Source organism: Salmo trutta, chromosome 13, assembly GCF_901001165.1.
Source record: "Salmo trutta chromosome 13, fSalTru1.1, whole genome shotgun sequence".
NCBI classification, from domain to species: Eukaryota; Metazoa; Chordata; class Actinopteri; order Salmoniformes; family Salmonidae; genus Salmo; species Salmo trutta.
In genome coordinates this window covers 14,589,275-14,603,154 of record NC_042969.1, presented here as the reverse complement: position 1 = coordinate 14,603,154, position 13,880 = coordinate 14,589,275, and the positions used below count along the sequence as shown (strand labels likewise).

Here is a 13,880-nt window from a genome sequence, read left to right as displayed (position 1 = left end):
GAACACCAATCATTATCACAGGATGAATGGGTGAAAGAAAACGTACATCAAACAAATATCCCATAAGGCAGGGTTCCCCAATTTGGCTCACGGGTGGTTTTATTTGGCCCAGGGGTGGTTTTATTTGGCCCCCAGAAGTTTTCTAAGCAAAGAAAACAGAACAATTTTTTTATCATTTTTTCTTTTCATTGTTGGACATAAAAGACTGGAAAAAAACCAGGAAATCAGCTCCAAGTGATTTTTATTTAAGAAATCTATTTCCAAGTATTCCCATCCATAATAGAGAGACAAGTTACCATACACTAATGTCGGCAAGGTTTGAAATGATTATGTTTTAGTCCAACATTATATCTGTTTGGGCTTTTGTAGTCAATTTGCAGTCTACAAATTATTAGTAATTATGTTCCGGCCCCCCCACCATCCGCTGAAGAAAAATAAAGGCCCTGTGGCTGAATCTAGTTGATGATCCCTGTCATAAGGTGAGTAAGGACATACTGCAGACAGAGTGACTGAAAGCTGGGAGAAAGGGAAAACAAGGTAGAGAGAGAGAGAGAGACAGACGGAGAGATGGCGACAGAGCCGCACATACAGTAGAGAGCGAGAAAGAGAGAGAGAGCGAGAGAGAGAGAGCGAGGCAGAGAGAGAAAACTGAGAGAGATGCCGATAAATGGAGACCAAGAGAGGGAAAACTGATGCTCACCTGTTTGTACTCTAAGTGAGTGTAGCTGTGTAGGGTAGCCTTGACGTGCTCGGTCCACTCCTTCTCCCCTTGAGAGTTCTCCTGGGTACCCAGGGCGTAGATGTCATGAGGCAGCAGAGCTGTGGACTCATCTGGGGTTCGACCCAGACCACAACACGTCACCCAGGACTGCAGACTGCGAGGGGGAGGGGAGCCACCTGAACACACAGGCATTAAGATCATTAGTGAGGGGCTAACATAGACCAACATCTAGTGCTCACGTTTCCAATAAGATAATTATGTCTCTCCAGTGTAATAACCCTGTAATAACTTAGCTAGCCGTAGCTAGCGCTACCAGTGATAGTATTGATGTCACACAGTAATAGTGAAAAACATTGCTCTAGGACAGTGAGGTGCCATAGGGGTCTTAGTTACCCATGTTCCAGCTGCCCACAAACACAGAGATGACGTCAGGTTCACTCAGACGGGAGTGCCTGGTCTTCATCAGCTGTAGCAGCTGGCAGAACGCCTCCCGTTTCTGGAGGGAAGAGAGAGTCAATATAAAAACTACAATGGAATCCAATGGATAGAAACACATACAAATCAGATGGGGCACAAAGTACATGAGGATGGCTGGGATAGATCCCCCCCCCCCGACTGTAATTTGGAGAATTGATTTCCTATAATCTAGAGTCATAATCACTATGCTTAAAGGAATGTGAGTCTTAATCAGTACATTGCTTGTTTTTCTGAAGTCCAGCAACCTTGCCAGCAGGCATACCCAGCTAAGATAGTTAGACAAGCTACTCTAACTTGATTGATAGCCTGAAATGGCTTCTTGGCAGCTAGTTATGAGGTCGGGAGATTGGGAACCTATCTGGGCTAGCTAAAGACAACTTCATAAAATTGCTAGGTGGCTGGTAGTATTACAGAGAAACAACAACAACAACAAAACATTAAAGTCCATATTATTTTGGACAGGACCAATTTAAGAGGGGCCCTGCATACAGCTGAATGTAGAACTTTATTCACCCTTGCACTCTCAAACATGAGCTCCCGTGGTTTGTTGTGATGACTGTCCACAACCATGCACAGCTTGGCTGGGCTGCTCTGGAACTTGACTAGCTGCAGAACTGAAAAATAGGTGAAGCATTTAAGATCACTGAACTTGATCAAACTCAGTCAAGTAACATTAGATGTCGTTGTCGTGCTCCTACTCCGCTCATGTGAGACCGTCTCCACTCCAAATGACCCGGCCTTCCTGTCAAACAGCAGCACTCCTGTGTCCACATCCAATGACACTGTCTGTCTGCCGTAACGCACCATCTTAATCTAGACACAGACAGAAGCACATACACACACACGCAGACAGAAGCACACACACACACACACACACAGAAGCACACACACACAGACACAAACACACACACACACAGAAACACACACACACACACACAGACATAAACACACACACACAGACATAAACACACACACACACACAGACATAAACACACACACACACACAGACATAAACACACACACACACACACACACAGACATAAACACACACACACACACAGACATAAACACACACACACACAGACAGAAACACACACACAGATGATGAAAAATAGGAATCACTGTACCTCAAAGATGATCAAAATATGACAAATCAGCTGGTATGCCTCCTTAAAAGTATGAAGTGGCCCTTGTCGCTCTCTCTCACCTGAAAGGAGTGGACAGGTATGAGCCTGGAATGGCTCTTGGCTACAGGGACTGGGGCAGGGACAGGGGCTGGAGCAGGAGCAGGGGCTGGAGCAGGAGCTGGAGCAGGGGCTGGAGCAAGAGCGGGCTCAGGTGGAGGGGCAGGCTGCACAGCCAGGTTGTGATTGGTCACAGCATCTTGAAGAGCTTTCAGCACCTGCACAGTCAGAGCATAGAGAGCGTCAGATTGTATAGACCAGTGGTCCCCAACCTGTTTCGGTTCCTGTACCGCCAACTGAATTTTCCTCTGCCCTGAGTACCCCTGAAGTACCCCCCCATGTGCATTTTACCAGTCATGAGTCTTCTCAAGTACCCTCTATTGATAAGCCAAGTACGCCCAGGGGTCCTAGTACCCCTGGTTGGGAACCACTGGTCTAGACCACGAAACTAAGACTGATATGTATTGGGGGGGTAGTATGTGAGTACATACCCTCTTCTCCAGGGAGGAGAGCAGGCTGACCAGGACAGAGATCTTACACAGCAGGCTGTCCAACTCCATGTCTGGACCTCTACCCATGTTCTGAAAGGAGGTACATTAATATAGTAAGCAGCTGTGTGCTATGTGGAATACAGATGGACATACACTAAGTGTGCAAAGCATTAGGAACACCTTCCTAATATTGAGTTGCACCCCCTTTTGCCCTCAGAATCTACTTCCGGCGCTGACAGAGATGGCCGCCTCGCTTCGCGTTCCTAGGAACTATGCAGTACTTTGTTTGTTTTATGTGTTACTTCTTACATTGTTACCCCAGGTAATCTTAGGTTTTATTACATACAGTCGGGAGGAACTATTGGATATAAGAGCAACGTCAACTCACCAACATTACGACCAGGAATACGACTTTCCCGAAACAGATCCTCTGTTTGGCCTACCACCCAGGACAACGGATCGGATCCCAGCCGGCGACCCAAAACAACGACGCCGTAGAAGAAAGAGCGGTCTTCTGGTCAGGCTCCGTAGACGGGCACATCACGCACCGCTCTTGAGCATACTACTCGCCAATATCCAGTCTCTTGACAACAAGATAGACGAAATCCGAGCAAGGGTAGCATTCCGGAGAGACATCCAAGACTGTAACGTTCTTTGTTTCAAGGAAACATGGCTCACTCGAGACACGCTATCTGAGTCGGTACAGCCCACCTGGTTTCTTCATGCATCGCGCCGACAGAAACAAGCATCTCTCTGGTAAGAAGAAGGGCGGGGGTGTATGCCTTATGATTAACGAGACGTGGTGTGATCATAACAATATACAGGAACTCAAGTCCTTTTGTTCACCTGACTTAGAATTCCTCACTATCAAATGCCGACCGCATTATCTACCAAGAGAATTCTCTTCGATCATAATCACAGTCGTGTATATCCCCCCCAAGCAGACACATCGACGGCCCTGAAAGAACTTCATTGGACTATGTAAACTGGAAACCACATATCCTGAGGCTGCATTTATTGTAGCTGGGGATTTAAATTAACAAGGCTAATCTGAAAACAAGGCTCCCCAAATTCTATCAGCATATCGATTGTGCTACCAGGGGTAGCAAAACCTGGATCATTGTTATTCTAACTTCCGCGACGCATATAAGGCCCTCCCCCGCCCTCCCATCGGAAAAGCTGACCACGACTCCATTTTGTTGCTCCCAGCCTATAGACAGAACCTAAAACAGGAAGCTCCCGCCCTCAGGTCTGTTCAACGCTGGTCCGACCAATCGGATTCCACGCTTCAAGATTGCTTCGATCACGTGGACTGGGATATGTTCCGCATTGCGTCGAACAACAACATTGACGAATACACTGATTCGGTGTGCGAGTTCATTAACAAGTGCATCGGTGATGTTGTACCCACAGCGTCTATTAAAACATTCCCCAACCAGAAACCGTGGATTGATGGCAGCATTCGCGCAAAACTGAAAGCACGAACCACTGCTTTTAATCAGGGCAAGGTGACCGGAAACATGAGCGAATACAAACAGTGTAGCTATTCCCTCCGCAAGGCAATACAACAAGCTAAGCGTCAGTATAGAGACAAAGTGTCGCAATTCAACGGCTCAGACACAAGAGGTATGTGGCAGGGTCTACAGTCAATCACGGACTACAAAAGAAAAACCAGCCCCGTCGCGGATCACGATGCCTTGCTCCGAGACAGACTGAACAACTTTTTTGCTGGCTTTGAGGACAATACAGTGCCACTGACACGGCCCGCTACCAAAACCTGCGGGCTCTCCTTCACTGTAGCCAACGTGAGTAAAACATTTAAACGTGTTAACCCTCGCAACGCTGCAGGACCAGACGGCGTCCCCGGCCGCGTCCTCAGAGCATGCGCAGACCAGCTGGCTGGTGTGTTTACAGACATATTCAATCAATCCTTATCCCAGTCTGCTGTCCCCACATGCTTCAAGAGGGCCATTGTTTCTGTTCCCAAGAAAGCTAAGGTAACTGAACTAAATGACTACCGCCCATAGCACTCCCTTCCATCATCATGAAGAGCTCCACCCTACCTGACACCCTAGACCCACTCCAATTTGCTTACCGCCACAATAGGTCCACAGACGACGCAATCGCCATCACACTGCACACTGCCCTAACCCATCTGGACAAGAGGAATACCTATGTAAGAATGCTGTTCATCGATTACAGCTCAGCATTTAACACCATAGTACCCTCCAAACTCGTCATTAACTTCTCTAGGATAGGGGGCAGTATTTTGACGTCCGGATGAAATGCGTGCCCAAATTAAACTGCCTGCTACTCAGGTCCAGAAGGTAGGATATGCATATTATTAGTAGATTTGGATAGAAAACACTCTGACGTTTCTAAAACTGTTTGAATGATGTCTGTGAGTATAACAGAACTCATATGGCAGGCAAAAACCTGAGAAAAATCTAACCAGGAAGTGTGGAAATCTGAGGTTTGTAGTTTTTCAAGTGATTCCCTATCCAGTATACAGTGACTTAGGGTTCATTTTGCACTTCCTAAGGCTTCCACTAGATGTCAACAGTCTTTAGAACGTTGTTTCATGCTTCTACTGTGAATATGGAGCGAACAAGAGGGCCTGGAAGTTGATGAGTGAGAAAATGACATGAGCTCAGAGGCGCGCACTCATGTGAGAGTTAGCTGTGTTCCTTTTCTTTTCTGAAGACATTGGAATTGTCCGGTTGGAATATTGCTGAAGATTTATGTTAAAAACGTCCTAAAGATTGATGCTATACATCGTTTGACATATTTCCAAGAACGTAAATATAACTTTTTTTGACTTTTCGTCGTGACATTTGCGCACGCTTCCTGCATTTGGAGTAGTGGACTGAACGCGCGAACAAAAGGAGGTATTTGGACATAAACAAACATTTATTGTGGACCTGGGATTCCTGGGAGTGCATTCTGATGAAGATCATCAAAGGTAAGTGAATATTTATAATATTATTTCTGAGTTTTGTTGACACAAAATGGCGGGTTTGGTTTCGTGTCTGAATGCTGTACTCAGATTATTGCAAAATTTGCTTTCGCCATAAAGCTTTTTTGAAATCTGACACAGTGGTTGCATTAAGGAGAAGTGTATCTATAATTCCTTAAAGAACTGTTGAATATTTTATCAACGTTTATGATGAGTATTTCTGTAAATTGATGTGCTCATTCACCGGAAGTTATGGGAGGCAAAACATTTCTGAACATTACACGCCAATGTAAAATGGGGTTTTTGGATATAAATATGAACTTTATCGAGCAAAACATACATGTATTGTGTAACATGAAGTCCTATGAGTGCCATCTGATGAAGATCATCAAAGGTTAGTGATTCATTTTAGCTGTATTTCTAGTTTTTGTGACGCCTCTCCTTGCTTGGAAAATGGTTGTGTGGTTTTTCTGGTTTAGGTGCTGTCCTAACATAATCTAACGTTATGCTTTCGCCGTAAAGCCTTTTTGAAATCAGACAATGTGGTTTGATTAATGAGAAGTGTATCTTAAAAATGGGATATAATAGTTGTATGTTTGAGAAATTTGAATTATTGTTGTTTTTGTTGTTTTGAATTTGCAGCCCTGCTATTTTACTGGCTGTTGAATAGTGTGTCCCGCAGGTGGGACGCTAGCGTCCCACATAACCCAGAGAGGTTCAGCTCGAGACCCTGGGTCTCAACCCCGCCCTGTGCAACTGGGTCCTGGACTTCCTGACGGGCCGCCCCCAGGTGGTGAGGGTAGGAAACAACATCTCCACCCCGCTGATCCTCAACACTGGGTCCCCACAAGGGTGCGTTCTCAGCCCTCTACTGTACTCCCTGTTCACCCATGACTGCGTGGCCATGCACGCCTCCAACTCAATCATCAAGTTTGCAGACGACACTACAGTGGTAGGCTTGATTACCAACAACGACGAGACGGCCTACAGGGAGGAGGTGAGGGCCCTCGGAGTGTGGTGTCAGGAAAATAACCTCACACTCAATGTCAACAAAACAAAGGAGATGATCATGGACTTCAGGAAACAGCAGAGGGAGCAGCCCCCTATCTACATTGACGGGACAGTAGTGGAGAGGGTGGAGAGTTTTAAGTTCCTCGGCGTACACATCACAGACAAACTGAAATGTCCATCCACACAGACAGCATGGTGAAGAAGGCGCAGCAGCGCCTCTTCAACCTCAGGAGGCTGAAGAAATTTGGCTTGTCACCAAAAACACTCACAAACTTTTACAGATGCAGAATCGAGAGCATACTGTCGGGCTGTATCACCGCCTGGTACGGCAGCTGCTCCGCCCATAACCGGAAGGCTCTCCAGAGGGTAGTGAGGTCTGCACAATGCATCACCGGGTGCAAACTACCTGCCCTCCAGGACACCTACACCACCCGATGTCACAGGAAGGCCAAAAAGATCATTAAGGACAACAACCACCCGAGCCACTGCCTGTTCACCCCGCTATCATCCAGAAGGCGAGGTCAGTACAGGTGCATCAAAGCTGGGACCGAGAGACTGAAAAACAGCTTCTATCTCAAGGCCATCAGACTGTTAAACAGCCATCACTAACATTGAGTGGCTGCTGCCAACATACTGACTCAACTCCAGCCACTTTAATAATGGTAAAATTGATGTAATCAATTTATCACTTGCCACTTTATATTATTTATATTAGATAATGTTTACATAACCTACATTATTCATCTCATATGTATATACTGTATGCTATACCATCTACTGCATCTTGCCATCTTGATGTAATGTATCACCAGCCACTTTAAACAATGTCACTTCATATAATGTTTTCATACCCTGCATTGCTCATCTCATATGTATATACTGTACTCTATACCATCTACTGCATCTTGCCATCTTGATGTAATGTATCACTAGCCACTTTAAACAATGCTGCTTTATATGTTTTCATACCCTACAATACTCATCTCATATGTATATACTGTACCCTATACCATCTACTGCATCTTGCCAATGCCGTTCGGCCATCACTCATTTATATATTTTTATGTACATATTCGTATTCATTCCTTTACACTTATGTGTATAAAGTAGTAGTTGTGAAATTGTTAGGTTATATTACTTGTTAGATATTACTGCATGGTCGAAACTAGAAGCATTTCGCTACACTTGCATTAACACCTGCTAACCATGTGTATGTGACAAATAAATTTGATTTGATTTGAACAGCCTCAATTCGTCAGGGCATGGACTCTACAAGGTGTGGAAAGCGTTCCACAGGGATGCTGGCCCATGTTGACTCCAATGCTTCCCACGGTTGTGTCAAGTTGGCTGGATGTCCTTTGGGTGGTGGATCATTCTTGATACACATGGGAAACTGTTGCGTGTGAAACACCCAGCAACGTTGCAGTTCGTGACACAAACTGGTGCACCTGGCACCAACCACCATACCCCGTTCAAAGGCACTTAAATCTTTTGTCTTTCCCATTCACCCTCTGAATGGCACGCATTCTCCACATGTCATTATGAAAAGAAACTGGAAGCGGTTTGATATTCAAGGTTTTTTACATGATGTATCTAGCATTGAATGGAATAGAATGGAATTAATCCCTGATGTTGAACTAGCCTTTTCTTACTTCCACAACGCATTCCAGGATGTATGCAAAAGGCATGCCCCTTTTAAAACATTCAGGATTAAGGGCAGAGAGAACCCTTGGTTTACTAAGGAACTTACAACAATCATAAGGGAACGAAATGCTATGTGGGCTAAAGCAAGAGGGACTGGTTTGGCAGATGGTTGGATGGCTTTTAAACGTCTTCAAAATATGGGTGTGGCTATGATCCGTAAATTAAAAGCAGACCACTACCTGAAATCTACTTCACAAAATGTAAATAATCCATCCAAATTTTGGCAAGTAGTGAAAGGTTTGGAGTGCAGAAAAGATACACAGCTTCCTAAACAATTGTTGGTCGACACTTATATTGTAACTGAGAGAACCTCCATTCTGAAAGCCTTGAACCAGCATTTTTTAGATGAGGGCAGTTTATTTGAAAAGGTCAAAGGTATAATTGAGCCCCCTATAAATTTACCTGACACCCCTGTGTACTCCTTCACCAGGTTTTCCTTTTCATCCTTCTCTGTTTCAGAAGTGTGTAAAGCCCTGAAAGAAATTGATTTTAAAAAAATCTCCTGGCCCTGATGAACTAGACCCCCGCCTCCTACACCTAGCCGCTGACATCATTGCTCCCCCCTAGCCACTTTTTAACATGTATTTTTAACCTTACGCTTGATATTAAGGAAATCCCCAAGTTATGGAAATCTGCTTTTGTACTGCCTCTCCTGAAAGGTGGAGATCCCTCGCTACTTGACAACTATCGACCCATTTCAAAATTGTCTGTACTATCAAAGGTACTGGAGTCCTTAGTTAGTAGGCAGCTAAATACCTACTTCCAAGAAAACAATATCTTAAATGGAATGCAATCAGGTTTTAGGTCTGGCCACAGCACTGTTTCAGCAACATTGAAGGTTTTAAATGACATCCACTGTGCTCTTGATAAGAAGCTACATTGTGTGTCTGTTTTTATTGATTTGTCGAAGGCTTTTGACACCGTGGACCATGCTGTGTTAGTGCAAAGGTTAAAATGTTGTGGAATTACTGGTCATGCTCTAGATTGGTTTATAAATTACCTATCAAATCGTACACAATGTGTAATGGCGGATGGTTGCAAATCTGAGTCCATAGAGGTGTGCTCAGGTGTTCCGCAAGGTTCTATTTTGGGCCCACTGTTGTTCATTTTGTATATCAACAACATTGGGGATCTTATTGAAACAGCGGATGTTCGTTTTTATGCAGATGATACTGTTCTTTATTCAAGGGGTAGTAGTTTATCTTTAGCTTTTGAAAATGCCCAAAGAGCATTTAACATCATACAACAGAATCTGTATGATTTAAAGCTGATTCTAAATTCGGGTAAAACAAAATGCATGGTATGCCAGGCATGTTACAAATCATATCATTGCTACATTGGCTGGACATAATATAGAGCAAGTTAAAGTGTACAAATATTTGGGTGTGTGGGTTGATGATAAGCTGAGCTTCACTGTGCATGTAGAGAACTTGATAAGGAAGCTCAAGCTGAAAATAGGTTTTTATTACTGGCATAAGGCTTGTTTTTCTTTTGAGGCCAGGAAGGAGCTGGTACGATTTACATTACTGTTGGTTTTAGATTTTAGTGATGTTATATATATGCAGGCCTCAGCCACTACCCTGAGAGCACTTGATTCAGTGTATCATGCAGCCCTCAGGTTCATTACAAATCAGAAACGTCTAACACATCATTGTGATCTCTACAGCGCTGTTGGCTGGACGTCATTGACCTTGCGTAGGCTTAAACACTGGTATAGACTGATTTATAAGGCCATATTGGGTAAAATGCCATTTTATCTCTGGTCTTTTTTAGTTAGGTCAGTAAAATAAGTAGCAATTACGGTCCCATTCTGATTTGTTTCTAACAGTACCAACAAATTAGAACAGGTCATGGTAGAAATCGTTTTAGTAAGTTAGCACTGTGGTCCTGGAATTCTCTTTTGAACATTTTAAAATGTGATGATCTAGTTTCGTTGGCGGAGTTCAAACACTTGATCGATGTATATATTATAGAAGAGTGTAATTGTTTTTAGGCCAGCTGTTTTTAGTCAAGATGTTTGTATTTTTAAATGTAATATGTTTTTGTTGTACTGTATGTGTGTTTAGAGTTTTGTTTAATGTTGCGTGAGTGTATGTAATTTGGTTTGTCTGAAACGTTGTTCCCCTTGCTGCTATTGGACCAGGTCTCTCTTGGAAAAGAGATATTTATCTCAATGAGAATAAACCTGTATAAATAAAGGTATAAATAAAGGTAAAATGTTTAAAAAAATTAAAACATACACAATCCATGTCTCAATGGTCTCAAGGCTGAAACATCCTTCTTTAACCTGTCTCCTGCCCGTCATCTACAATGATTGAAGTGGATTTAACAAGTGACGTCAATAAAAGATCACAGCTTTCACCTGGATTCACTTGGTCAGTCTTGGTCAAGGAAAGAGCAGGTGTCCTTAATGTTTTTTACTCTCAGTGTACTGTGTATTCTACCCCATGAAGGGGAACATAGAGAATTTGTATTTTCAATTGGTGCACTAGAGGGCGTAACAAAGCAGATTTCCATTATTTTTTGGCTTCTTAGTTTGCAGGTCCCCTGTGGACCATAGCAGAGTAGACAGAGGGTTACAGACAAGGTATGACTGACGGGCAGGACAGACAGGACAGACAGGACAGGACAGACAGGGTAGGACAGACATGACAGGACAGACAGGGAAAGATAGACAGGGCAGGACAGACAGGGCAGGACAGACATATAAGGACAGACAAGTTAGGACAGACAGGACAGGTCAAACAGGATATATCACAGAAGGGATGTACCTGTGGCTTGGCGGAGGTTAAAGGGCAGATGGGATGGTCAAACACTTTGGCCAGCGTCTCCAAACTGGACATGATCAGGTCAATCTCACTGTGGATCAGAGAATCCGTTTCATTATCTCCTCATGATAACCAACAAAGCCATCACATCCCAAACACCAGATCACTTTAACTGTAATAACATGGTGAAACCCACCTGTTGAGCCCCTGGCATGCGGTGCCCAGGGTGTGGTGTAGATGGCGTAGGCCTGTTGCTCCTCTACGTAGACCCTCCACATCCAGAGGCAGCTCACTGCGCAGATACTCACTGAGCAGCCCAACCACCTCACCTGCCATGCTGTGAAACCAGGGGACCATAAACACCACTCAAGCAAGTTGAAAAGAGATGCCACAGGAAAGTGCTAAAGTACTTTCATCTCTAAATCCCCAGACCAATATTACACATTTTGTACATCTATATACTCATGGTGTGTGATGGGGACTTCTGTACCTGGATGTGTTGAGCTCCTGTAGCCTGTGGAGGAAGAGGAGGTGTGGGGACGGGGTCACTGGGAGTCCAGCGGGGGGAGCTATACTGACCGAGACTGGGAATGGGCTGGGACTCCACACCAGCCCTGGCTTCTCATCATCACCTGAGCTCTCATCCCCAGGCTCCATGTCCCTCCCCACAGGGTACAGCAGAGGGGTGACCAGACCCTTATGGGGGTGCTGGTACCCCAACACCAGGTCCCCCAGTGTACGGAAACAGTTCACCTGCACCCCCTGAGAAGTCTGTGGGGAAACATACACACAGACATACACTGAGTGTACAAAACATTAAGAACACCTTCCTAATATTGAGTTTCACCCCCTTTTGCCCTCAGAACAGCCTCAATTCATCAGGGCGTGGACTCCACAAGGTGTCAAGTGTTCCACAGGGATGCTGGCCCATGTTGACTCCAATGCTTCCCACAGTTGGGTTAAGTTGGCTGGATGTCCTTTGGGGGGTGTATCATTCTTGATACACACTGGAAACTGTTGAGCGTGAAAGCCCCAGCAGCATTGCAGTTCTTGACACAAACAGATGCCTCACAAATCCTCAACTGGCAGCTTCATTAAATAGTACCCACAAAACACCAGTCTCAATGTCAACAGTGAATTGGCGACTCCGGGATGCTGGCCTTCTAGGCAGCGTTCCTCTGTCCAGTGTCTGTGTTCTTTTTCCCATCTTAATATTTTCTTTATATTGGCCAGTCTGAGATATGGCTTTTTCTTTGCAACTCTGCCTAGAAGCTGCCAGTTGAGGACTTGTGCGGCATCTGTTTCTCAAACTAGACACTCTAATGTACTTGTCTTCTTGCTCAGTTGTGCACCGGGGCCTCCCACTCCTCTTTCTATTCTGGCTAGGGCCAGTTTGCACTGTTCTGTGAAGGGAGTAGTACACAGTGTTGTACGAGATCTTTAGTTTCATGGCAATTTCTCGCATGGAATAGCCTTCATTTCTCAGAACAAGAATAGACTGATGAGTTTCATTAGAAAGTTCTTTGTTTCTGGTCATTTTGAGCCTGTAATCGAACACACAAATGCTGATGCTCCAGATACTCAACTACTCTAAAGAAGGCCGGTTTTATTGCTTCTTTAATTAGAACAACAGTTTTCAGCTGTGCTAACATAATTGCTAAAGTGTTTTCTAATGATCAATTAGCCTTTTAAAATGATAAACTTGGATTAGCTAACACAATGTGGCATTGGAATACAGGGGTGATAGTTGCTGATAATGGGCCTCTGCACGCCTATGTAGATATTCCATTAAAAACAGCCGTTTCCAGCTACAATTGTCATTTACAACATGAACAATGTCTACACTGTATTTCTGATCAATTTGATGTTATTTAATGGACCCCAAAAAAAAAATTCTTTAAAAAACAAGGACATTTATATATTTAAGCATTAAGGCCCGAGGGGATGTGGTATATGCCCAATATACCACCACTAAGGGCTGCTCTTATGCTCGACGCAACGCAGAGTGCCTGGACACAGCCCTTAGCCGTGGTACGTTGGTCATCTATCACAAACACCCGAGGTGCCTTATTGCTATTATAAACTGTTTACCAATGTAATTATAACACTAAAAATAAGTGTTTTGTCATACCTGTGGTATACGGTCTGATATGCCACGACTGTCAGCCAATCAGCATTCAGGGCTCAAACCACCCAGTTTATAAATATATATATATAGAACCTACACAACACAGGTAATCATCTTGTTCTTAAACTGTTTGTAAAAGCTCCTAAAGCTTGGAAGACTGTCTCAAATATGCAGTGCATCTGTTCAGAGTCAGCATATGTTGTTCTAACATTATCCACAAAAGAAAAATGGCTGTGGATGTTTTGAATGTGACTGCATGTCTCCAGAGCTCCTCGTGTCTGGCAGCCAAATGACCTGGATATACTCAGAAGGGGCATTTTGTCACGTCCTGACCAGTAAAAGTGGTTATTTGTTATTGTAGTTTGGTCAGGACGTGGCAGGGGGTGTTTGTTTTATGTGTTTCAGGGTTTTTTAGTTAATGTTCTATGTTAGTATATTTC

General features: G+C 44.0%; 1 protein-coding gene across 2 annotated transcripts in view; it reads right to left on the bottom strand.

The window, feature by feature from the left end:
* The window catches only part of LOC115205271 (phosphatidylinositol 3,4,5-trisphosphate 5-phosphatase 2B), a 36,295-nt gene that overhangs the window by 10,541 nt on the left and 11,874 nt on the right, over window positions 1-13,880 (bottom strand). Inside the window, exons 3-11 of one of the 2 annotated variants that reach the window (XM_029771064.1) lie at window positions 11,803-12,083; window positions 11,509-11,649; window positions 11,316-11,403; window positions 2,874-2,963; window positions 2,406-2,600; window positions 1,897-2,011; window positions 1,712-1,812; window positions 1,115-1,217; window positions 701-897 (exon numbers count right to left, since the gene is read on the bottom strand). In XM_029771064.1, the coding sequence (XP_029626924.1) occupies window positions 701-897; window positions 1,115-1,217; window positions 1,712-1,812; window positions 1,897-2,011; window positions 2,406-2,600; window positions 2,874-2,963; window positions 11,316-11,403; window positions 11,509-11,649; window positions 11,803-12,083 (1,311 nt within the window). The remainder of the gene's footprint in view (window positions 1-700; window positions 898-1,114; window positions 1,218-1,711; window positions 1,813-1,896; window positions 2,012-2,405; window positions 2,601-2,873; window positions 2,964-11,315; window positions 11,404-11,508; window positions 11,650-11,802; window positions 12,084-13,880) is intronic. The other variant, XM_029771065.1, reaches the window with a different exon arrangement.